General features: G+C 42.5%; 2 protein-coding genes across 15 annotated transcripts in view; one reads left to right on the plus strand and one right to left on the minus strand.

The window, feature by feature from the left end:
* Nucleotides 1-1,757, minus strand: part of TOMM70 (translocase of outer mitochondrial membrane 70) — a 38,038-nt gene extending 36,281 nt beyond the window's left edge. For all 3 annotated transcript variants that reach the window (XM_042229227.1, XM_042229199.2, XM_004002879.6), the window contains exon 1: nt 1,272-1,757. In XM_042229227.1, the coding sequence (XP_042085161.1) occupies nt 1,272-1,598 (327 nt within the window). In that variant the 5' untranslated portion in view covers nt 1,599-1,757. The remainder of the gene's footprint in view (nt 1-1,271) is intronic.
* Nucleotides 1,758-1,868: 111 nt separating this feature from the next.
* Nucleotides 1,869-26,657, plus strand: part of LNP1 (leukemia NUP98 fusion partner 1) — a 44,449-nt gene continuing 19,660 nt past the window's right edge. For 2 of the 12 annotated variants that reach the window (XM_004002881.5, XM_060416631.1), the window contains exons 1-2: nt 1,869-2,606; nt 22,349-22,397. The gene's annotated coding sequence lies outside the window, so the exon portion shown is untranslated. Of the gene's footprint in view, nt 2,607-12,054; nt 20,966-22,348; nt 22,398-23,323; nt 23,438-26,657 lie in introns of all 12 variants that reach the window. The other 10 variants (XM_060416629.1, XM_060416627.1, XM_042229538.2 and 7 more) reach the window with 10 other exon arrangements.

Here is a 26,657-nt window from a genome sequence, read left to right on the forward strand (position 1 = left end):
GTTTGCTTCCACATCAGAACTTCCTTTAAAATTGACCATTTATCAGGAGCTTCCCTGATAGTTCAGCTGGTGAAGAATTCGAATGCAATGCAGGAGACCCCAGTTCGATTCCTGGGTTGGGAAGATCCTCTGGAGAAGGGATAGGCTACCCAGCATTCTTGGGCTTCCCTTGTAGCTCAGCTGGTAAAGAATCAGCCCGCAATGCGGGAGACCTGGGTTCCATCCCTGGGTTGGGAACATCCCCTGTAAAAGAGAAAGACTACCCACACTCCAGTATTCTTGCCCAGAGAATTCCAAGGACTGTATAGTCCATGAAGTAGCAAAGAGTCAGACAGACTGACCGACTTTCACTCACTCACTCAATAAAAACATGTCTTCACTCTGGATAGTATAATCTGGAAATAACTTGAAAATATATATAACTGAGAGTTTTCTGACCAAAGTTTCCTCTGAACTGATTCACTCTGTAACTGTAACTGGCATTATACAATTTCAGACTCAGAAAAATCCTCCCCACCCCCCTCAGCTCACTCCTGTATTGTTGAATGCAGCCAGGCCAATTCCACTCCCTCCCATCTCCCCCAACAGCTGTCAGATACCAGAAGGATTTAATAGTTCCAACAAAACCATACAGAGCAGTTTATCAGGCACTCTGAAGCTTGGCTTAACGTCAGAGAATCCGTATCACGCAGTCAGGCTTGGTCATGTTAAGTTTCCAGGTAAAATAAAAAAAATAAATTTTAAGATGCTTCTAACCCAAGTTTAAGAACTCATTCCTACAGATGAAATAAATACCTCTGAACACCATTTTACTCTTGTCCACCAAGTCACCGTATTTACTCCCCAACCGAGGGAGTCATTTGTTATTAAAAGATTATTACTGATTAAGTCCTAGGCCTTAGAAATGATCAAGGCAATTCATATCACAATGTACCGATCGTTAAGGGAATTTGGCTTCCTTCACTAGTTAGAGATAATCATCACATTAGCAAATGTCCCCTTACCCACAACGATAGAGATAAACGCTGTGTCACTGAGAAGAAAAGCAAATATTTTTCTGAAACCAAAAGGAAACTGTCAACGAATGTTGCTAACCTGTGCCCTCGGGCTACTCCATTCCCTATAACGGCAGCCAGAACTGAGTTTCCCTAAACCCATGGGCGGCCGCTTGGCAGCTTCCATCTGATGGGAAGCCCCTTGAGGGGCACAACCCCGTCAAGGAAAGGCTGCACCCGCCGGGTTCTACCTCCATGCCCGGGGCTGCTTCTCACCATTTCCAGGTGAGTACCGGGGCCATCGGGGTGTCCGCTGCCCGGGGCCGGACTGGCCCTGCCCTCCGGGGTCTTCCGTTCACTGTTGCGCTTCAGGCCGCCGGAGTCGCCTCGGGCCCCGGTCTCCCGGCGCCGCCGCTGCCGGCTCCATAGGTACAGGGCACCCGCTCCTAGCAGCAGGGGCGCCCCGACCGCCAGCGCCAGCTGCCATCTCGGCAGGCTCCCGGTGCCCGGGCCCGAAGTCGCACTGCTGCCGCCCACCCCACTCCCGGAACCGGGTCCAGCCGCTGCGACCACTGCCGCCTCCACAGGCTTAGAGGCGGCCATAACGAGTGTCCTCCGCCACCGCCTCCCTGCTGGTCGCGGGAGCCACAGTCACCAGGTAGCGTCCCAAGGAAAACGGGAGGGAGGTAGGGAAGGAAAGCAGTGAGCGAACAAGCACGCTAGGCAGCAAGCGCGGACGACAGAAAAGGGCCAGAGGTCACCGGAAGCCCAAGGCATGCCGGGCCAGACCTAGCCGTCCTTCTTTTCCCTTCTCAAAAAAGGGAGGAGGGGCAGGGAGAAAAGAGGAGTGGAAAATCACTTCCGGGTCAAGGTAAACTGGGCGTGATCTGAACGTCCTAGGCAGTCCTTTTTCTTTCCTTTCGTACCGCTGCTGATTGTAAGACTAACTTCTGGGGTCCGGGGCCTCCGGTGATAGCCGATGCCGCTCCCTACGCCTTCAGTAAAGAAGGGCCGATGGCCCTTTGAGCTAGCGAAGCGGAGGAAGGGCGCATAAACAGCGGGTTAAAGTGTTCGGGTGAGCAGAGGAAGCTTCAAGCTCTTAAGCTGCGCTAAGAATGGGCGGGAGTAACACAGGAGTTTTGAAGATTATTGGCTGGCAGGAGTGGTGGGCGGGGCGTAGGCCCAGCCGCCTAGTTCATTGGTGGAATTTGGACCCCTCGTTTTCTCGTTACCGCCACGTTGGCGCTGCTTAGAGCCCGGCGGCAGTTAACTCGGCTGTCCGTGCGAGTGTCTCGGGAAACCGTTGGGTTGGAAGGACTTTTAAAAATGTAGGAGGAAAGCCAAAAGCTGAAGATAGCCCGGTATCACCGGTCTTCTTAGCTCTTCCTTGGCCAGATTTTAGTTCGGAAGAATTTGAGGTTATTGAGGGCAACGGGGGGTGGCAGAAGTCAGACTCGGTGGAAATCTAGGTTGGCTCCAGTTGAAACAGCTTTAACGGGGTCCCTGCGACTCACCTTCTGCACCAATTACGAGAGCGATGACGTCTGGGTGTTACGAGGTTCTGGAAGTGAGAGGGTAGAAATGAGAAGACCCAGAGTTCCCATCTTTCCTGTACGTATTTGTGTCATACTGGATTTCACTTGACACCCCAGCCCACATCTCGCTCTTTGGAGCCTCCGCGCCCTCCCCAGTGCTCTGATCCACCCACTGTCCTGCCATCTTGCCAAGTAGAAATTTCAGCTTTATGTATCTAACAGCTTTGTCAAGTCCTGTCACCGTGTTCTGCACCAGATTTCTTAAAAATACAAAAATTTTCCTTGCAAGAAGTTTAGAATTCAGAGTATTTGCAAGAATAAAAGACAAGTATTAATAGAAAATCAGAGTCCAGAACTATGGCTCTCCATTTCAGGTATACTGATCTGCAGACCCTCATAATAAAAATTTACAAATGAAGATTTTGCTTTTGGGTACAACCGAGGATTTTCGACACGCGAAAATATGCATGTGCAGACTATAGCGGCTGCATAAAGATTGAAGGGAGATAATTTATTAAATGGTACCAAAATAGACTGAATGGCCTAATTTGAAAGTCAGGATAATTGCTTTTCTCTTGCTTCATAAGGGTTCCTATTGGTACATTGCTTTCAGGCTGTAGAGTTCCTTAGCAACAGGCTAAAAAGATGAGCTAAAAATAATAGCAGTAGAATTGATCAAATAGTGATTGTTGCAGGCAGTGACTTCTCTCACTTCCTGATTCCCAACCTCCAAAAGCAAGTCTTTGATCCGTTAATGTAATTTTCCCCCAGCCTTTTCAGAACAAAGTTAGACTCTCTCTTGGAATTTCAGTTTTTCTGCAGCCTCAGGGGATTGTAGAATGCTAGTAATTACAAATTATTGGTAGGAACTAAAACATTTAAAGTTTTTAAAGGAAACTTGTTTATCGTAATAGGCAGTGGATTGTTATAGTTGCAATCAAAAGTTACAAAAGTTACCGTGCAGTCTCTTTTCTACGGGGTTTCCCAGCCACCGGGTTACCTCCAAAGACAATGTTAAGAATTTCTTGAAACATTTTATTTAAGTAGCTATTGTTTATCTAAAGAGTTGGTTTTATTTTTAAGATTGGCATCAGTGAATGAATTTGTCCTTGTTACTTTTTTACCTTGTTAAACATGTAATTTCCACTCCCTAGTCTATTCCATTTCCTAATTGAATATAATGTGAAACTGAGTAAAAGTTGTCACTATCTTTGTGACCTCACTGAACTGATGCATGCATTTCTAAGCTGTGAAATACTGAAAACAGGTTATATGTTAAAGATTTAATTAGATGGTATTTACGGTAACTCCAGTACTCTTGCCTGGAAAATCCCATGGATGGAGGAGCCTGGTAGGCTGCAGTCCACTGGGTCACAAAGCGTTGGACACGACTGGGCAACTTCACTTTCACTTTTCAGTTTCATGCATTGGAGAAGGAAATGGCAACCCACTCCAGTGTTCTTGACAGGAGAGTCCCAGGACGAGGGAGCCTGGTGGGCTGGCGTCTATGGGATCGCACAGAGTCGGACATGACTGAAGTGACTTAGCAGCAGTAGCAGCAGCAAGGTCTTTTTAGTGTAATGTTGCAAAATAGTAGACACTCAATGCTTAGTTCTCTGTTTCTCTAAATTTTAAAGGAGAGAAGTAAAAGAATTATGTTTCATTTTTTTTAATTGAAATTTTATGTATGTGAACAGATATTTTCTTTCTAGATTGAAGGAACTCAATAGATGAAACTCTTCTCTGGTCTGTGTCTTAGGAGGCATTTGAATGAGGCTGAACATCTAATAGTGTGGGATGCAAAACACTTGAGTTCTTAATCTAGATTTTAATAGTACTAAGCTGTGGGTGTGACTGGACACCTGCTTTCTATGCTTTTGGGCTTCCCTGGTGGCTCAGATGGTTAAGAATCTGCCTGTAATGCGGGAGACCTGGGTTTGATCCCTGGGTTGAGAAGATCCCCTGGAGAAGGGAACACCTACGCACTCCAATATTCTGGCCTGGAGAATTTGTTGGACAGAGGAGATTGGCAGGCTGTGTCCATGGGGTCACAAAGAGTCGGACATGATGAGGCGGCTTTCAAAGCTTCTTTTGGGGCTTTCCTGGTGGCTCAGAAGTAAAGAATTCTCCTGCAATGGAGGAGGTGTGGGTTCGATTCTTGGGGTTGGGAATGTCCCCTGGAGGAGGAAATGACAACCTACTCCAGTATTCTTGCTGGGGAAGATCCCATGAACTCATGAGCCTAGCAGGTTACAGTCCATGGGGTCTCAAAAGAGTGGGTAACAATTTAGTGACTAAACAACAGCAAAGCTTCTCATAGTTTTAACTTTGTATAATTCTATCCTTCCAATTGTCGTTGCCACATGAAAGCCTTTTTGATTGGTGAAGTTAGTGGATAGTTGGTTGATTGGTTGATGGCCAAGCCGTCTAATGAGACCACAGACGTGCTCATTTTAGGCATACATCTAGCTTGATTCTCTTTCAACTCTTCCTTAGGTCCATTCTTTGTTTTTCTTCACTGAAAAATTACTTGAAAGAATTGTTTATACTTGTTACCTTAACCTATTTATCACTCATTTCATCCAAAATCTCTTATAAGCAGTTTCTAACTTTATTACTAGTCTGAAACTGCTTTAGAGGTCACAAGTTATTGCTTTTAGTTTTCATATGCTTTTACTGGATACCATGGGTCATTCTCTATTTGTAATGTTGTTTTTCCTGGCTTTCAGGAGAGTCAGTTCAGTTTAGTCACTCAGTTGTGTCCAGTACTTCGCGACCCTATGGACTACAGCACACCAGGCTTCCCTGTCTATCACCGATTCCTGAAGCTTGCTCAAACTCATGTCCATTGCGTCGGTGATGCCATCCAGCCATCTCATCCTCTGTCATCCCCTTCTGCCTTCAGTCTTTCCCAGCATCAGGGTCTTTTCCAATAAATCAGTTCTTCACATCGGGTGACCAAACAAAGTATTGGAGCTTCGTCTTTTATCAGTCCTTCCAATGAATATTCAGGACTGATTTCCTTTAGGATGGACTGGTTGGATCTCCTTGCAGTCCAAGGGACTAGACAGACCTTTTTTGGAAAAATAACGTCTCTGCTTTTTAATATGCTGTCTAGGTTGGTCTCTTCATGAGACTAAATTCTCCTCTTTCTTTTACTGACAAACCTCTAGATACATATTGCCCAATAAAACTTTCTGTGATGTTGGAAATGTTTTCTATCTCTGATATCCAATATGGTAGCCATTTGAAATGTATTTAGTACAACTAACTAAATTTTTCATTTCAATTTAAATTGATTTGAGTACCTTCATGTGATTAATAGTGCCTACTATGGACAGCACACCTATAGATCTTCCTCAAGTATGAGAATCCATAAAAATATATCCTCTTCTTTATCTGCATTAGTAACCGATGTACATTGCTTCAACTTCAGAGGTTATCTGCATATAATCTCTATCTACACATCTCCTGGTATGACTTATCTCTTCACCTCCAGCCCTGTAATTTCCTACTGTTCATTGAGCAGCTTTGCCTGGATATCTCATTTTTTAAAAAATATAACACATTGTCTTTGCTCCTCATTCTCTTCCTTTGTGTAATCCTTTTTTTCCTCATAATATCTCTGTTGTCTTACTGGTTACTCATACTTGAAACCTTAGACATTTTTGAATCTTTCTTTTTTCCAGCCTGTCTACCCAAGCACAAGTAAATGTCCCAGTATACACTTGCGCGTGCATGCTCAGTCACGCAGTTGTGCCTGACTCTTTGCAACCCCATGGACTGTTAGCCCGCCAGGCTCTTCTGTCCATGGACTTTTCAAGGCAAGAATTCTAGAGTGGGTTGCCATTTCCAATATACACATACCTGATCCTGGGAGGGATTGGGGGCAGGAGGAGAAGGGGATGACGGAGGATGAGATGGCTGGATGGCATCACTGACTCGATGGACGTGAGTCTGAGTGAACTCCTGGAGTTGGTGATGGACAGGGAGGCCTGGCGTGCTGCAATTCATGGGGTTGCAAAGAGTCGGACACGACTGAGTGACTGAACTGAACTGAAACAAAATCAGCTATGAAGTCTTGCTGATTGTAATATCTTTTTGATTTTTTTTTCCTTTCTGTGCTCTTTGCCACTTCCAGTTCAAATATGTGAAGACACTTAAAAGTATGTCTGACACATAGTAGATGCTCGATAAATAGTTTCTTTCCTTCTTCCTCTATTTTTTTTCCATTACCTTCATCCTTCCTGTATGCTGTATTAGCTTCCCTGTTTGTGGTACCTCTCCCATGTGCCACTTTGCAGCTTGATACTAGATTCTTCTTCCCAAAGTGTAACTCCAATTTCATTCTTTAGCTCTCAGACTTTCAGAATTGCTCCACTTCCTATAAATGTCTCTACCTACCCCCATCTCCTTTCTCACACTTTTGTCTGTTTCCTTGGTCCCCATTCTTAGCACAAGTGTTTGAAATTATTTATTTAGGACATAAGCTCCATACCAGTAGAAACTTTGTTTATCTTTTGCTTCCAGAGCTCCAAAAATAGTCAGTGTTAATGACTGATTTTATGTGTCAACCCGGCCATAAGGTGCCCAGGTATATGGTCAAACATTATTCTGGGTGCTTCTGAGAGGGTTGGGTTTTTGGCTGTTGTTGGTGGTGATGAAATTAACATTTGAATCAATTTTACTGAATGAAGCAGATTGCCTTCCCTAATTGGTTGAAGACCTGAATAGAAAAAAAGATTGATTGTGCAAGAGGGAACTTCAGCGTTCCCTTGAGTTGGGACATTGATCTTTTCTGCTTTTGGACTTGAACTGAAGCATTGGCTCTTTGGGGGTCTTGAACTTGCCAGCTTTCACACTGGAATTTATACTGTCAGTTCTATTGGGTTTCTGGTTGTTGAGTGCAGATCTTGGGACTTCTCAGCCTCTATAATTGCATGAATCTGTTCCTTTTTATAAATTTCTATTTCTGTTTCTCTGGAGAGCCCCATGAAATACCTATACATTTTGGTTCTAGGCTAGAGTACTGCTGTAACAAATACCAAAAATGTGAAAGTGACTTTGGAATTGTGTGATGGGTAAAGGCTGAAACAGTTTTGAGGCATGTGCTAGAAAAAAGCTGAGATTGCTATGAAGAAACTGTTGATAGATATGAGGACATTAAAGGTGTTTCTGGTGAGGGCTCAGAAAGAAAAGAGGCAAACAGGAGACAAAACTGCCGCATGAATAGTCATGGAATGTTGGTAGAAATGTGAATGATAAAGGCCATTCCAGTGAGATCTCAAGTAGAAATGAGGGAAAGGTTATTGGAAATTGGGGCAAAGAGATCCTTCTTGTAAAGCGTCCAAAGAAAACTTGGCTGAATTGTGTCCCAGTGTTTTCTAAAAGTTAGAAGTGTGAGTGATGATTGGATATTTAGCAGAGGAGATTTCTAAGCAAAGTGTTGAAGGTGTGCCTTGGGTAGTCCTTACTATTTACAGTAAAATGTAAGAGAAGCAAGATGAATTGAAGAAGAAACTTTAAATAAAAAGGAACTAGGAGATTTGGAAAATTCTGAGCCTTCTGCAGAAAGAGAGAGAAAGAAAGCTTATTCTGAAGAGAACACTAGGATGTGGCTGAAAGACTATTCGATGGATAATTAGTACAACTTATGGACTTAATTGTCAATATCAGCAGAAGCCAGGAATAGAAACAGGGTTTTATCAGCAAAAACACTGCCAGCTGGAACTAAAGAGGACCCCCCCAAAATAGGATGGATTGAAGAAGGCTGTTGTAGTCTGGGGCTTTTACAGGATAGGACCATACAGTTATTCAGCTGTGAACTTGCTTTATGTTCAGGAAAAAGGAAGAATGCTAAGGGCTGTTCAGATGGCAGGGCTACTACTCCTACCACAGATCCACCACGACCGATCTGCCCAGTGCCTTAGAGACAGGACCACCCTTGCAGAGAGCTGCATGAGCAGGGCCACCTTTTACTCCAGGCTGTGGAGGCGACACTGCCACCCCTGTGGGCCTGGAGGGCGGAGTATCAAACCAAAGAGGGTTATTGCTGAGCTTTAAGATCTAATGCAATTTGCTTTGCTAAATTTGTACTTGCTATATCAGCCCTTCTTTCCTATTTTTTCCCTTTTGGAATGGGCATATCTGTAATATGCCTGTCATTGTACACTTCACCCTTGAACAATGTGGGGGGGTTAGAGGTGCTGCCCCCACCCTGTACAGGTGAACATCTGAATATGACTTTACTGTTGGCTCTCCCTCCATGTGTGTGGTCCTGCATCCGCAGACTCAGTTACCTCTGAAGAGTTGTGCTGTGCTTAGTCACTCAGTCATGTCTGACTCTTTGCAACCCTATGGACTGTAGCTGGGCAGTCTCTGTCCAAAGGGATTCTCTAGGCAAGAATACTGGAGTGGATTGCCATGCCCTCCTCCAGGGGATCTTCCTATCCTAGGAATCAAACCCAGGTCTCTTGCACTGCAAGCAGATTCTTTACTATCTGAGCCATCAGGGAAGCCCAAGAATACTGGAGTAGGTAGCCTGTCCCTTCTCCAGGGGATCTTTCCAACCCAGGAATTGGACTGGGGTTCCTGCATTGCAGGCGGATTCGTTACAGGTGAGCTATCAGGGAAGCACCATAGTGTTACACATATTTATTGAAGAAAATCCATGTGTAAGTGGACCTTCACAGCTCAGAACTCTTTTGTTCAAGGGCCATTTATATTTTGGAAGCATGTAACATGCCTGGTTTTCCAAGTTCATAACTGGAGAGGAATTTTTGCCTCAGGATGAATCATGTCTCAAGACCCACCCATACCTGATTTATATGATATTTAAGTGAAACTTTGGACCTTAGATTTCTGAGTGGATGCTGGAATGAGTTAACTTTGGGGGCTGTTGGGATGGAATTAATGTATTTTGCATGTGACAAGGATGTGAATTTTGGATGAGAAGGACGTTAGTCTGGGAGGGATGGCTTGTTGTTCAGTCACTCAGTTGTGTCTGACTCTTTGGAACCCCATGAACTGCAGCATGCCAGACTTCTCTGTCCTTCACCATCTCCCAGAGTTTGCTCAAACTCATGTCCATCGCATTGGTGCTGCCATCCAACCATCTCGTCCTCTGTCATCCCCTTCTCCTCCCGTTTTCAATCTTTCCCAGCATCAGGGTCTTTTCTAATGAGTTGGCTCTTCACATCAGGTGGCCAAAGTATTGGAGCTTCAGCTTCAGCATCAGTCCTTCCAATGAATATTCAGGGTTGATTTCTGTTAAGATTGACTGGTTTGATCTCCTTTCAGTCCATGGGACTCTTAAGAGCTTTCTCCAACACACCACATTTTGAAAGCATCAATTCTACAGCCTTCTTTATGGCCCAACTCTCACATCCATACATGACTACTGGAAAAACCATAGCTTTGACTATACAGACCTTTGTCAGCAAAGTAATGTCTCTACTTTTTAATATGCTGTCTAGGTCGGCATAGATTTTCTTCCAAGGAGCAAGTGTCTTTTAATTTCATAGCTGCAGTCACCATCTGCAGTAATTTTGGTGCCCAAAAAAGTAAAGTCTGAAACTTTCCATTGTTTCCCCATCTATATGCCATGAAGTAATGGGATCAGATGCCATGATCTTAGTGTTTTGAATGTTGAGTTTTAAGCCAGCTTTTTCCTCTCTTCTCTTTCACCCTCATCAAGAGGCTCTTTAGTTCCTGTCCACTTTCTGCCTTTGGGGTGGTGTCATTTGCATATCTGAGGTTATTGGTAGTAGACTGCTATAATCAAATATGCTAGGTTTGTTGGGCTAATGAACAGAAATTTATTTCTTACAGTTCTGTAAGCTGAGAAGGCCAAGATCGAGGTTCTGGCCAGTTAGGTTTCTGGTGAGGGCCCGATTCCCGGCTTGCAGGTGTCAATCTTCTTGCTGTGTCCTCAGGTGATTTTCTTTCTTTGGTTCTTCTTTGGTTCTTTTTCTTCCTGTTTTTCTCACTCTTGCCCTTGCTCTCCCTCCTTCTCTTCCTTGCTTCCTTTCTTTCCCTCTTTTTTTTTCTCAAGGTGGGGAAAGGTGCAAGCTCTTTAGTGTCTCTTCTTATAAGAACACTAATCCCAGTGGACCAGGGCCCAACTCCCATGACCTCATCTAATTTTAATTACATCTCAAAGGTCCCACCTCCCAGTATTATCACATTGGGGGTTAGGGCTTCAATATATGATTGGTGTGTGTGGAGGGGGATATTCAGTATAGAGCAGGCACTCAATATAAGAGGCACTTGGTAAAGATTTTTTAAAGTAAACTATATTAAAGGGCATCAAAGGAGAAAGTAGCATTCAAGACTGAGTAGGTAGAATGTAGCTTTACTTAAGACAATACTGAGTATCTACTATATGCAGGCTTTCCTTTAAAAACCTAAAATACTTTTCTGGAACTTTCTACAACATATCACTTTCCTACTTGTTTTTAAGAATGAATATTTGCCCTGCTTCATCAACTGGACTATAAGCATCCCAGATCAGGATATATATCTGATTTATTTCGTGTTTTATATAGTGCCTAACCCAGTGTCTGCTCTAATGCTGTGTCAGAACAAAGGAATATGTTTTATCTGTTTACTTTGAATTACACAAAACTTTATGTCTCTTTTTCACAATTACCACATTGCCACAATTTTTTTTTTCATGTGTGCTCCCCATACTCAATTTTTTTTTTCAATTTTTAAGTTACTTTTTTTTATTTTTTAAATTTTAAAATCTTTAATTCTTACATGCATTCCCAAACATGAACCCCCCTCCCACCTCCCTCCCCATAACATCTTTCTGGGTCATCCCCATGCACCAGCCCCAAGCATGCTGCATCCTGCGTCAGACATAGACTGGCGATTCAATTCACATGATAGTATACATGTTAGAATGTCATTCTCCCAAATCATCCCACCCTCTCCCTCTCCCTCTGAGTCCAAAAGTCCGTTATACACATCTGTGTCTCTTTCCCTGTCTTGCATACAGGGTCGTCATTGCCATCTTCCTAAATTCCATATATATGTGTTAGTATACTGTATTGGTGTTTTTCTTTCTGGCTTACTTCACTCTGTATAATCGGCTCCAGTTTCATCCATCTCATCAGAACTGATTCAAATGAATTCTTTTTAACGGCTGAGTAATACTCCATTGTGTATATGTACCACAGCTTTCTTATCCATTCATCTGCTGATGGACATCTAGGTTGTTTCCATGTCCTGGCTATTATAAACAGTGCTGCGATGAACATTGGGGTACATGTGTCTCTTTCAATTCTGGTTTCCTCGGTGTGTACCCATACTCAATTTTGAGTTTGTGAAGGATGGGGACCGTTAATCTAATCATCTTTGTATTCCCACATCTATTACAGGGCTGGGCATATAATAATTATTTGTTAACATTTATCTGCTGAACATGATACCTGAAATATGGTCAGTGCTGAGTAAAGAGTTAATGAAGTATGTGTTGGGCAGTTTCCTGATTACTGCTTTATCTCTATTCCTGTCGCTAGCATTGATGGTCTGGTGCCACACTGCTGGTCAAGACCACTGGGAGAGCTGGGAAACCAGCTCACTCGCTGCAGCTGCTGCCATCCCCAGAAACTGTCTGCTTCCATCACCACCATCATCATAGGTACTAGTTCCCAGTCCCAAGCTTGCTGTGTTCGCTGCTACCACCTCTACCACTGCTGTTCCTTTCCCTGGGACCTGATTAATTTGTCCTTTATGTTCTACTCATATATAGAAGTCCTTGTTTCTTTTGAGCCCTAGTGCTATTAATTTTTCTCCACTCTTAATGGTTTTTCCCTTATTCAGCTTCCATCAGAGCATCAGTTGAGTGGGTGGTACTACTTTACTTCTCAGGGGGAATGTCACTTTAATGATTCAATCAAGTAGTTGCTCTTTTTGCTGTCAAAGGAAGCCTCTGTGTTATCTTCAGGGAACAATCTGAAGAACAATCCGCAACAAGCCTAGATCCTCTGCTTAGCTGTGATGTTAGCTCATATTTATACTTTGTGCACTTCATTTGCCACCTTTCTGCCCACTCACACAGATTCCTAAGATCTTTCCATCCTCATCAACTTAGTTCATTGCCGCCCACAAGAATTTATGTCATTTGCAAATATAGAAATATTTCTTTGTACTTTATAAAGGTATTGCATGTAGGTTATACTAATTGTGCCTTGTGCAAGGAAGCTGGAAGAAGTAGAGGCTGAGATTCAGCCTGCACTTTGTTCATCTCAGTCTCATGTCAGACTGTGGCTATGAAAAAAGGTGTTCCTTTTTTCTGATTTGCATGAAGGTGCTGACCCATCACTGAGCGATGGGCCCTTAGTGAAGTATCTACCCATTTTCTAATTCATTCCTATTAGACTAGTAACCTTTGTTATGCAGACCTGCTCTTAGCATTGGTCTAGTGCTGAACCTGAGATTCTCATGCTATACTCGCCTGTCTTTACCTTTTGTTGTTTTTCCTAACCAGTGGGAAATTGCCTCAATTCCAATAATGAGGAGGAGACTCAATTTTGTTAAATTATGAAAAAGTGTAAAACCATAAAAATAGTTTACATATCTGTGTTCCAGTTATCTATTGCTGCTTGACAGACTGTCCCAAGTGGTAGTGGTTTCTGCTGTTCCGTGCTAAGTTTCTTCACCCCTGTCCAACTCTTTGTGACCCTATGGACCATAGCCTGCCAGGTTCTATCCATGGGATTCTCCAGGCAAGAATACTGGAGTGGGTTGCCTTGCCTCCTCCAGAGCTCTTCCTGACCTAGGGATCGAACCTGTGTCTCTTATGCCTCCTGCTTTGGCAGGTGGGTTGTTCTTTATCACTAGCGACACCTAGGGAGCCTGGTAGAGGTTTAAAACAACTATTTTATCTCACAATTTTGTTGCTCAGGAATTGGGGCAAGGCTTGATTGAGTCTTCTCTTCTGCTGGTGTCAACAGAATTTACTCTCCTGGTGGATGGGCTGGTCTGGAGGGTTCCTGGTGGCTTCCCTTGGTGTCTGACACCTTGGCGAAGATAGCCTGAAGACTGGACTCATTTGAGACTATCAAGTGGAGCACCTCCTTGTGGTCTTTCCAGCGTAGGAGTCAGGGTCGTCAGACTTCTGTTACATCTCATGGTTCCCAGTGTGTATGTCCTAAGAGTTGCAGGCAGAAGTTGCAAAGCTTTCTAAAACTTCACTTCTACTACATTTTGTGGGTCAAGCATGTTAGTAAGACCAGCACAGATTCATGGGGAAGTGAATTAGACTGCAACTCTCAATGGAAGAAGTAGCAAAAAGTTGCAGTTATTTTTAATATACCATGATCTTCTACCCAGATTTAACCAAAGTTGTATTTTGCCCTATCTACTTGTGATCCAATTAGAAAACATTTTCATTATAGAACCTTGATAAAAATCATCTGAAAGTCTAAATAAACATCATATCTAAGAGTGAAACATTAGTATTCTTTTTGAAGTTAAGAACCAGTCAAGACTTTTTAGGTTTATTACATTACTGAAGGTGTTAGTAAGACAAAAAAATAAATAAAGAATAGTGGAAAGGAAGAAGTAGCTTTTTATTATTCACAGACAATATGTCTCCATATTGAAAATCCAAGAAAATCTGTAATCTAGATCTAAAAAAACAGTTCAACAACATTGTGGATAAAGGATAGCACTGTTCTTAGCCTGATTTCTTGTGCTTTCTGAACTATTGACTGTTTTGTGATTCTCTGATTCTTAGATCTAACAGATGGCCTTTTACTTCCTTCTTCCTTCAGCGTGGACAACTGTATCCTTCAGCGTGGACAACTCATAGTTGGTTGTGTGACCCCACCTCTTCCACTTGGGGGTGGGGGACGTCTTGTATCTGTTGTAGAGTTGTCCATGGATGATTTCATTTAGAGCTTGCTCTGTTGGTTTTTCTGTAGGGATTCAGAGAGATTGAAAAGCTATGCTATCTTTATTGTTATATTCCAAGAATACCTGTAGTTTAATAGCATTTTGATCTAGTCGCTACCCATTTAGAGAACTTTTCTTGGTAGCAATAATTTTTCATTTTACTTTTACAATGAAATAATTATAGAAGCTGCAAATACATGTATATGGAGGTCTCATGTACCTTTCACCCCCACCTTTCCCAACATCGACAACTTTCATCACTGTAAGGCAATATCAAAACCAGGAAATTGACATAGATATAATCTGGAGAGCTTATTCAGATTTCACCAGCAATATACACACAGAACTTGGTGAAACTTTAACACATGTATAGCTTTGTGTGACTCCCACTGTTTTTTATAGAGAGGCAGATTGATTGATTGATTTTAGGATTGGCTTACATGACTGTGCAAGCTGGCAAGTCCAAAATCTGCAGGAGGGGCTCACAGGCTGGAGACCCCGGAGGAGGCAGTACTGTGCTTGAAGTCTAAAGGCAGTTTGCTGGCACAATTACCTCCTGTTCTGAGAAGTTTGGTCTTTTGTTCTATTTAGGCCATCAGCTATTTGGATGAGATTTACCTATGAATGGAGATCAATCTACTTTACTCAAAGTCCATTGATTTAATTTTAAATCTCATCCAAAAAAAACACTCTTCAGAATATTTTTTTGAAGAAGAAACATCTGGAATAATTTTTGACCAAATATCTGGGCACCATGGGTTAACCAAGTTGATAAATAAGATTGACCATCACACTATATTATATTTTGGTTTTGTCACCAAATATTTTATTCTGAGAAGTTGGTTGTGTCATTAAATCTTATGATTTTTTTAATGACTGCAAAGAATTCCATCATATGAGTATGTCATAATTTATTAGCCTGATCTTCAAATTCTATTCTTAAGATAGTTCCACATTATTGCTGTTTAAAATAATGTTATGGTAAACAAATATCCTTTGTATGAACCTCTGATTATATACTTACAATACTTTTAAGTGAAATTTTTTAGTCAAGGGATGATAATATTTTTTATAGCTTCTTAATACACCTTGCAATATTTCTTTTCGTAAAGGCTATGTTCAGACTAATAGTATATGGCATTTGATCCTCAGAAGAGATTGTTCTAGAGCTTCATTAAAGTTTTTCTTTTTAATATTCTGAAGACTTCCCATTGTCTATTGACTCAAAATTTAATTTTTCCAGTTTATTTTTCTAAATGTCTTAAGTATTTTGTCATGATTTCTGTTAAATGTTCTGTGATCCACTTCTTTATTTTACATTGCAAAATTTGATCCTATTAAGAAGTGAGACTCACAGGGACTTCCTCGGAAATCCAGTGGTTAAAACTCCAAGCTTCCACTGCAGGGGCACAGGTTCAATCCCTGGCCTGGGAACTAAGATCCCGCGTGCTACTTGGTGTGACAAAAAAAGAGAAGAAGAAGTCAGGCTCACAGGAGTCTAATTCCCCCAGTTCTTCTCTGAAGCACTTTTTATGGGGAGGCTTGTGGACACAAGAGGAGGTGCTAAGGCACCACCCTTAAACTGTGTGAAATTGCAGTTAATAACTGGGAGGAAGTCTTTTCTGAAGTATGACACACTGGTGAGCTGAACTGATGAAGTTTTTTACAAAGTGATAAATTTTAACAAATAGTGTGTTTAATCTTTTATAGAGTAATAGGTGCTCAGAGATCAAAAAGATCTTGAGAAATCATACAATTAATAATACTCCTGGAGACAAAACCACAGAGATTCCGTCTCTGGCAGATGAGAATTAATGCTGTCTCTAAAGGTCTCTTATGAAACAGGTGAGGTATTGTTTTTTAAAAAACTTTTACAACATCTAAAAGCTTGGACTGTCATAAAGTCTCATTAGCCAAAGTCCTGCAGAACTTAATGATTGCTTAATGCCAAAGTAACTGGATATTTATACAACCAATATTCTAGTAGGCAAACCTCTGAAAACATACCTTCGTTCCCTTTTTTTTTTGCATCAGCTGTTGAATACTTTAAAAATAGTTTTCATTATGTAAATTATACAACTTTGTAGAATAAAAATCGATCATGATGTACTTTCATATGCATGCTTTAAGACACTTGGTTAGGCAGCAATCAGTATCTTTGGTAGTCACCTCAAAAGGGTTGCACACTTCAAAGTGTAACTGGATAAGAATCATGGAAATGGATGATATTAGGATATGTTGCATGCAAAAGAGCATTCTGATAATTAGGACATTAAATAGAACACAGCACACAGTGTCAAGTAGTCAAGCACTGCTCTCTGGCAAGTGAAAACTGTCTCAAAACCATTGATGTACTAAAAAAAAAAAAGTAGCACCTTAGCTCTGTACATAGCATTTCTTTTCCAGAGTGAAACTGACTTGGCAAACTTGAAAGCAGTGTAATGAATAATTCTTCCTTTTAACTGTCAAGAATAAAAAGAAAAAATGAACTAAAAATAAATGAATAGGTAGGGGCTATGGAGAATGAAATAAATAAAGGGAATGAAATGAAATAATGAAATAAATGAAGAATGAAATAAAAGCAAAATCATCTTTTCATTACTGCAGTCTCCTGAAGCAGTGAATATGAAAGAGGGCACTGCAAAGCCACTTCATTTTTACACAGGCCAAGGATCATTGTCACTTGGGCACCCTTTATGTCTGATCACTTTTTGAGAACACACACACTACTAGTGTTCTACCGTCTATGAGAAGATAATTCCTTTCACAATAAGTACAAGAAAAATTAAAAAGCACACTCAAACTGTCTAGAAAACTGCAGCTGTCTCAGCCACTTGACACTGTGTAAACACTGGCTTGGCAAGGCAGAGCGTTAGAGCAGGGTCAAAAGGGCAGCTCCCTTTGGTCCTGTGCCCCTGGCAGCATCTCCTCAAGGCAGGTGTCCAAACCTCTGCCCGGTCAGGCTGGCAGCCGGGCTCGCAGAGTGCTGCATGGCTTCCTCTCGGCCCTGGCTTCCAGGACAGGACAAAGAGCCGTTCTCCCCCAGCTGCTGAGACTTGACATTTGCTGCGGCTCCTTTGCTGTGCTAGGTTTGTCGTAAGAACTTTAGGACAGGCAAAGTGGAGAACCGTGTTTCTCTCATACTTTTAAAGAAATCGGCTTAACTGGGTGGGGATGGTGGAGAGGGGAGGAAATGGAGATGGACTAATTCCATATAATGGAGGCTGAATATTTTTTCTTTTGGTGGTAAACTTATCTGTTTACTTGGGGAATTTTTTGGCCACATGTTTGAAGAATTGTCTTTCCTTCCTGCACTGGGCAGTCCCAGAGAATACGCTACATTTGCTGGCTTACTAAAAAACTCACAGGGCTCAGCATGTAGCTGTAATCATAGCTAAGATTTATAACAGTGAAAAGAGACGAAGCAAAATCAGCAAAGTGAAAATGTGCTTAGGTCAAGTCTAGAGGAAACGTATCTCAGGCTTCCAGAAGTCCTTTCCTAGTGGAGTCACACACTGTGTGCTTAATTCCTCCATCAATGAGTTGTGATTTCATGAGCCAAGTGTAGTTTCCCAGGGAAGCTCACTGGTGCCTTAGAACCCAAAGCTTTTACTGGAGGCTGGTCATGTAGGCATGCACTGCCTGGCATGTACCAAAAGTCTAGACTTTCACGAGAAAGGCAGTTGCTCAGCATAAATCACATTGGTTGTATAAGCAGTTTAGGCCACTCTTATAACTTAGGGAAAGGTTTTTTTCTTTCTTTTTAAATTGAGTATAGTTAATTTATAGTATTGTTAGTTTCTGGTATATAGCAAATTGATTTAGTTTTGTGTATATATATATATATTTAAATTTATTTATTTTGATTAAAGTCTAGTTGATTTACAGTTGTATTAATTACTGCTGTACAGCAAAGTGACTCAGTTATACACATACATACATATATATATTCCTTTTCTTATTGTTTTCCCTTATGGTTTATTACAGGATATTGGATATAGTTTTCTGTGCTATATAGTAGGACCTTGTTTATTCATTGTATATATAGTAGTTTGCATCTTCTACTTCCAAACTCCCAATCCAGTCATCCCCTGCCCCCTACCCTGGCAACCACAAGTCTCTTCTCTGTGTGTCTGCTTCTGTTTGTAAATGAATTCATTCTTATGTTTTAGATTCTACATATAAGTGTTATGATATGGTATTTGTCTTTCCCTTTCTGACTTGTTCACTCAGTATAATAATCCCTAGGCCCATCTGTGTAGCTGCAGATGGCATTATTTTGTTCTTTTTATGACCAAGTAGTACTCCATTGTATATATAAACCACATCTTCTTTATCCATTCATCTGTCAACTGACAGGTTGTTTCCAATCTTGGCTCTTGTAAATAGTTCTGCATATTGAAAAGCAGAGACATTGCTTTGCTGACTAAGGTCCATCTAGTCAAGGCTATGGTTTTTTCCTGTGGTCATGTATGGATGTGAGAGTTGGACTGTGAAGAAGGCTGAGTGCCAAAGAATTGATGCTTTTGAACTGTGGTGTTGGAGAAGACTCTTGAGAGTCCCTTGGACTGCAAGGAGATCCAGCCAGTCCATTCTGAAGGAGATCAGCCCTGGGTGTTCTTTGGAAGGAATGGTGCTAAAGCTGAAGCTCCAATACTTTGGCCACCTCATGCGAAGTGTTGACTCATTGGAAAAGACTCTGATGCTGGGAGGGATTGGGGGCAGGAGGAAGAGGGGCGACAGAGGATGAGATGGCTGGATGGCATCATTGACTCGATGGATGTAAGTTTGAGTGAACTCTGGGAGTTGGTGATGGACAGGGAGGCCTGGCGTGCTGCGATTCATGGGGTCGCAAAGAGTCGGACATGACTGAGCGACTGAACTGATTAACATAAGGCTACATTTATCTTTTTGAATTATAGTTCTGTCTGGATATATGCCCAGATGGAGAAGGAAATGGCAACCCACTCCAGTATTCTTGCATAGAGAATCCCGTGGTCAGAGGAGCCTGGTGGGCTGCTGTCCATAGAGTCGCGCAGAGACGGAAGCAACTTAGCATGCATGCGTGCACTGTAGAAGGAAATGGTAACACACTCCAGTGTTCTTGCCTGGAGAATTCCAGGGACAGAGAAGCCTAGTGGGCTGCCATCTATGGGGTTGCACAGAGTCGGACATGACTGAAGCGACTTAGCAGCAGCAGCAGCAGCATATGCCCAGAAGTGGGATTGCTGGATCATATGGCAACTCTAGTTTTAGTTTTTTGAGGAACCTCCATATTGTTTTCCATAGTGGCTGCACCAATTTATGTTCCCACCAACAGTGTAGGAGGGTTCCAGTTAGGGAAAGTTTTACATCACTACAGAGGACAGATGGCCAGCCAAGTGCCCAAATAGCAGGTAAGGGCCAACCTTGCAAGGAGTCCTTTCTAAGGATAGGCAGCATCAGACTACTAGGTTACTTTTTTTCCTGCAGCATCCACCTTCTTGGTCAAGGCATTTCTAGAGCAAAATTACTATCAGTAGGACCCATGCAGTAGGATGAAAGCATCCTGCAATATTGACTTTTCATTATGGCCCTCCAGGGATCCTGGATTTAGCCAATTTAAACAAATCCTGTTAAAAATAAAGGTCAGTCTTAGAAAGCTAGATGGCTTTCTCCTTAAGTATTTATATTAACCTTTTCTTAATCTGGCCTGAGCCATCAATTTAGGCACAACACAATTCTGGTAAGTTGAGGTGGTCCATGATAGTCAAGGTACACATACAAGAAATAACAATTCCAGAGAGCACCCTTGGAAACAAAGAGTGTGCACTTGTTAAGTCACACCAATGAAGGCACAGGAACCAGGCAAAACAGGTTAACGGGCCCTCCGGTGTGGCTTCCCACTGTGAGTCCTTATGCCTTAGGGCTTTCTTTCCAGTCCAAATAATTCAGTTGAGTTCCTAGTTTTATTTATTTATTTGGGTGGCACCATGCAGCACTGGGATCTTAGTTCCCCAACCAGGGGTTGAACCCATGCCCCCAGCAGTGGAAGCTTGAAGTCCTAACCACTGCACTGCCTGGAAAGTCCCGAGTCCCTAGTTGGGGAAGCATTTCCAGGAGGAAGGCAGTTTCGATCAGTTTTGCTTGTCTTTGACATCAGTTCATTTGCTTCATGAGTGGGGACAGCATCTACAGGTGTTCTTCATGGAAATGCGGAGGCGGAGGACATCCCCTTCAGTGTCGCAGTCAGCACTGTTAGGTGTGGTCATAGGCTCCGCTGTCTGTTTGCATTCAAGACCTCGAAGCATCTTGTGAAGGCAATATTGACGTGGAGGAGCAGTTCTTTTGTCTCTCTCTCTCTCTCTGGCTGTGCCAGGAGAGTTATGGGATCTTAGTTCCCCGAATAGGGATTGAATTCTAGGCCCTGGAAGTGAAAGCACAGAGTCCTAACCGCTGGACTGCCAGAGAATTCCCCCAGGAGCAGTTCTGAAAGACAGCAGTTATAAAAAGTAGAAATCACTGATGCCCACCTATTCCTGCATCTCACAGGTATTGGTGTGTTTTGTTTTTTCTGTGTTATCACTTAATCAGTATGTCTCATGCAGTAATCTTAACTTTACATTTTTTCCCAATCATGTTTTATTCTGATCTAGACTTTTCAGCAGGAAGGGTTTGGAATAAGGAGACTGTTGAGAATTTAGCTAAGCTTCTCCATGCTATTGTGTCTCAACATCATTTTGTTTGGCCAAGGGGCCAGCAGTGACCTTAAACTGACAGTAGTCCCCTTAGGTCAACCCATGCCCTAGATGGCAGCTCACAGAATCACAAGGAAATGTAAGTTCCTGATATGACTTCCTCAAAGGCCCTTGCAATCAACAATCTCCCCTGCCTCCCAGTGCCTTCTTCTTACACTCTTTTCAGTTCGGTTCAGTTCAGTCGCTCAGTCGTGTCTGACTCTTTGCGACCCCATGAATCGCAGCACACCAGGCCTCCCTGTCCATCACCAACTCCCAGAGTTCACTCAGACTCACGTCCATCGAGTCAGTGATGCCATCCAGCCATCTCATCCTCTGTCGTCCCATTCTCCTCCTGCCCCCAATCCCTTCCAACATCAGAGTCTTTTCCAATGAGTCAACTCTTCACATGAGGTGGCCAAAGTGCTGGAGTTTCAGCTTTAGCATCATTCCTTCCAAAGAAATCCCAGGGCTGATCTCCTTTAGAATGGACTGGTTGGATCTCCTTGCAGTCCAAGGGACTCTCAAGAGTCTTCTCCAACACCACAGTTCAAAAGCATCAATTCTTCGGCACTCAGCCTTCTTCACAGTCCAACTCTCACATCCATACATGACCACTGGAAAAACCATAGCCTTGACTAGATGGACCTTTGTTGGCAAAGTAATGTCTCTGATTTTCTTTTTTTTTTTTTGAACTTTTTTTTTTTTTTACTTTACAATACTGTATTGGTTTTGCCATACATCAACATGAATCTGCCACGGATGTACATGTGTTCCCCATTCTGAACCCCCTCCCTCCTCCCTCCCCATACCATCTCTCTGGGTCATCCCAGTGCACCAGCCCCAAGCATCCTGTATCCTGCATCGAACCTAGACTGGCAATTCATTTCTTATATGATAGTATACATGTTTCAATGCCATTCTCCCAAATCATCCTACCCTCTCCCTCTCCCACAGAGTCCTAAAGACTGTTCTATACATCTGTGTCTCTTTTGCTGTCTCGCATCCCGGGTTATCATTACCATCTTTCTAAAATCCATATAAAGTATTGTCTCTGCTTTTCAATATGCTGTCTAGGTTGGTCATAATGGGACTTATCAGAGCACTGCTTTTTTGGTTTGAACTGACCAATCTGGCCTTAGCCTGGAAACTGCAAAGCTCTCTACCCTATAAACTCTAATAAAAACATGTTCCCCAGGCCCTGCTTCTCTCCATCTGCACTCTGCCTTGACCTACCCATGGGACCTGTAAGTATTTAATTTTTCTCTATTTTAATTTCTCTTGTGATCTGTTGTTGAAGTGCAGCTCACAACTGACACCCTGCAGTCCACTTAATAAGTGTTCATTTAATAAATTCAAACAGAGAAATAGATGAATTTAGATAGAAAAACATTTTTAATAAACTTAACCAGAAAGACACATCATATTCAGGAACTTGCAGGACAAAATCCTGAATTTTCAAGTTTGCAGAATGTGATTTACATAACCCCAATCCCTATCATCCTGATCATTTATTTGGTAATAGCCTGGAGAAGCTCAATCTCTGTTTGGGGATTTAATACTAAAAATTCCTAACTAAGAAAGAAAGGTGAATGAATTAGAGTCAGGTTACCAGTCCACTGTTGTCAATAATGTTGTTAGTAAAACACAAACACAAGTCAATAACTGTGAGATATCCTTGGGAAGGGGGGTGAGAACCCTGTCTTTTAGGAGTGGGTGGAGAGATCCCACTCCCTGTAATGTGCTCTCTCCCAACTTGGAGTTTTGACAGGAATCATAAGTTTCTTATGATTAATCATCTCAGATGCAATTCGTCCCTACACTAGCATCTTGGTTTCAGATGGTCCCGTCAGAGAACAAACCCTTTCCCATGGACATCTGCAAGTGACCCATGGGGTTCAGTAAGCATCCATAGTGTTTTTATAGTTTACGGCCCCACGAGGTGGATGGGGAGGATGTCTTTCATCTCCCAGAGCCTGAATTCTATTCACTGAGCCTATGTCTGCTTTCAGAAGTCGGAACAGTCTCTCACGATCATTATGTGGCGCTGCATGCATGCTCATTCACTCAGTTGTGTCCAGCACTTTGCAGCCTCCATGGAGCCGCCAGGTTCCTCTGTCCATGGGATTTCCCAGCCATGAATACTGAAGTGTGTTGCTGTTTCCTCCTCCAGGGGATCTTCCCGACCCAGGGATCGAACCCACATCTCCTATGGCTCCTGCACTGGCAGCCAGATTCTTTACCACTGAGCCACCTGGCAAGCCCCTCAGCCTCCCATGAGGTCCAGGTAAATAGGATCTCTGAATCCAGGATTCCAAAAAGGACTTTTCTTCTTTAGCAGCAGCAAAGCCAAGGGACTACTGGGCCAGACAGTGAGGTTCAAAGCCCCTTTCATCCTGCCAGACTTAAAGTTCAAATTGACCCACTCAAAAATATGCACATTAGGCTGGAAAATTATCAGCCTCTAAGAATTGGACATCTGATTTTACAAGAACTTGGGCTTCCCTGGTGGCTCAGAGGTTAAAGCGTCTGCCTGGAATGCAGGAGACCTGGGTTTGATCCCTGGGCCGGGAAGATCCCCTGGAGAAGGAAATGGCAACCCACTCCAGTACTCTTGCCTGGAGAATCCTATGGAGGGAGGAGCCTGGTAGGCTACAGTCCATGGGGTCGCAAAGAGTCGGACACGACTGAGCGACTTCATTTTATGAGCAAATTAAAACCTGACTTTTAAAACTCAAAAGTAGATTTTCCTATAGAGATTTTCTCTCTTTATATGTTGCCTACCTTTCTCATAGGCTTCAATAGGCAAAAATCTTAGCAAAAATAATCAGCTGTGAGATTTCAATAACTAGCATTTAAATTTTAACCCATCCACCAGCACCAAAACGCAAGGATTTTATGTTCTACCAACACCTTTTATTGGGGAGCTTTCCCTGATTGGGATAATCCCTCTAACATGTATGATATTATAGGCATATAGTATTTTACATCAGTTTTTATCATACATCCAGATTCTTTCTCTCTCCCTCTTCCTTTTTTTCATTGCAAGTTTGTACAACCCCCTGAACACTTTTCAGGACTGGCATTACAGCTGCTGAGAAATCCCAGCTGGAATGTAAGGGGCTGCTGTACCAGACGGAGAAGGTGATGGCATGCCACTCCAGTGTCCTTGCTGGGAAAATCCCAAGGATGGAGGAGCCTGGTGGGCTGCAGTCCATGGGGTCGCTAAGAGTCGGACACAACTGAGCGACTTCACTTTCACTTTTTACTTTCATGCATTGGAGAAGGAAATGGCAACCCACTCCAGTGTTCTTGCCTGGAGAACCCCAGGGACGGGGAAGCGTGGTGGGCTGCCGTCTATGGGGTCACACAGAGTCAGAAGCGACTGAAGTGACTTAGCAGCAGCAGCAGCTGTACCAGAGGATAGAGTATTGCTTTTCCCTTCCCCTTTATTTCTGGTTTATCTGAAGCTTGCTTTAGCCTTGGCGCTGGCAGTCTTTTCCCCTCCCACTGGGAGGAGAGAACAAAACCCTAAGGCATCATCCAGGTTGCAACTGCAAATTTTATTTTATTTTATTTTATTTTTAATTTTTTTTATTTTTAGTTTTTTATTTTTTAAATTTTAAAATCTTTAATTCTTACATGCATTCCCAAACATGAACCCCCCTCCCACCTCCCTCCCCATAACATCTTTCTGGGTCATCCCCATGCACCAGCCCCAAGCATGCTGCATCCTGCGTCAGACATAGACTGGCGATTCAATTCACATGATAGTATACATGTTAGAATGCCATTCTCCCAAATCATCCCACCCTCTCCCTCTCCCTCTGAGTCCAAAAGTCCGTTATACGCAACTGCAAATTTTAATCTTGTCACTTTAGCTACCATTGCCAAAACCAATCAATACCTTCAATGAGCGGATTCTCCTGGACTTGCCTGTATCATTTTGAAATTCCATAGGTAATCTTTACCTTTCACAACAGACATCATCTTTGCTGATGTTTCATACCACAGATGACTAGGTAGCCAGTTTGCATCAAAAGTTTATTATTATGTCCCCTTCATCCTTTTTCCAGACACTGCTTTAGCCACATTTCAGTGAGTTGGGGTTGTTTTAGTGAATCCTACTTTTGACACCAACTGCCACCCCCTAGTTCAGAGATTTGCTGGAATAATCCACAAGACTCATCACATAGTTGTACTTGTGGATAAAAGTTATTGGCACTGAGAGGATATAGAATCAGGGAAAGACATATTGGGTGAAGTCTGAAGGATACCAGGAATAAGCCTCCAAATTCCCTTTCCGTTTCACTCCCATAAGATGTGCTTAATTTTACCAGCAGTAAGTGTGAAATGAAATGTGTGAAACATTGTTCAAATGCTCATTAAAGACTTAATGCCCAGGGTTTTTACTGGGTACTGGTGATGTAGGCAGCTTCCTGTGAACTGAATGTCTGTGGTCCTCCAAAGTTCTTGTGTTAAAGCTTGATTCTAATTGTGAGCGATGTTATTTGGAGATGGGGCCTTTTAGAAGATAAGTAGATCCTGAGGGTGGAGTCTTGGGAATGGGATTAGTTCCTTTGTGATAATTTTATATGTCAATTTTACTGGCTATGGGGGTAGCTACACTAAACATTATTTGGGGAGATATCTGTGAGGATGTTTCCAGATAAGATTAGCATTTGAATCAGTGGGCTCAGTAAAGTAAATTGGTCATTGTGGGTGGGCATCATACAATCGGTTGAAGACTGGCATAGAACAGAAGGCAAATGAAGGTGAAATTCACCCTTTTTTCTTTCCTCACTGCTTGCACTGAGCTATCTCATCTCATCGTCTCTGTACGTGGACTGGGACTTACATCCTTGCTTTCCATGGAGGCCCTTGGACTCAGATTGAATTACACCACTTGCTTTCTTGGGTCTCCAGCTAGCAGACTGGCAGATTGTGGGGTTTCCAGTCTATAATTTCATGAACCAATTCCTCATAATAAATTCATATATATATGTGTGTGTGTGTATATGTATGTATATGTATATGTGTGTGTGTATATATATATATATATATATATATAAACACATACCTTTTTTCTGCACATTTCCAATATCTGATTTGTTTTTGCCTGTAAGGCATTAAGGGCTTCCCAGGTGGCATTAGTGGTAAAGAAACTGCCTGTCAAGATAGGAGTTGCAAGCGACTCAGGTTCAGTTCCTGAGTTGGGAAAATACCCTGGAGTAGGAAATGGCAATCCACTCCAGTATTGCCTGGAAAAATCTCATGGACAGAGAAGCCTCGGGGTCTACAGTCCATAGGGTCGCAAATACTTGGATATGACTGAGTGAGCACATAGTGAGTGAGCACTCATACCCTATGAGCACATAGGATGTTAAGGGGAGAGCTCCCTGGTAGCTCAGCTGGTAAAGAATCTGCCTGCAATGCAGGAGGCCCTGGTTCAATTCCTGGGTCAGGACGATCCCCTGGAGAAGGGATAGGCCACCCAGTCCAGTATT

Source organism: Ovis aries, chromosome 1 (genome assembly GCF_016772045.2).
Source record: "Ovis aries strain OAR_USU_Benz2616 breed Rambouillet chromosome 1, ARS-UI_Ramb_v3.0, whole genome shotgun sequence".
Classification (NCBI taxonomy): Eukaryota; Metazoa; Chordata; class Mammalia; order Artiodactyla; family Bovidae; genus Ovis; species Ovis aries.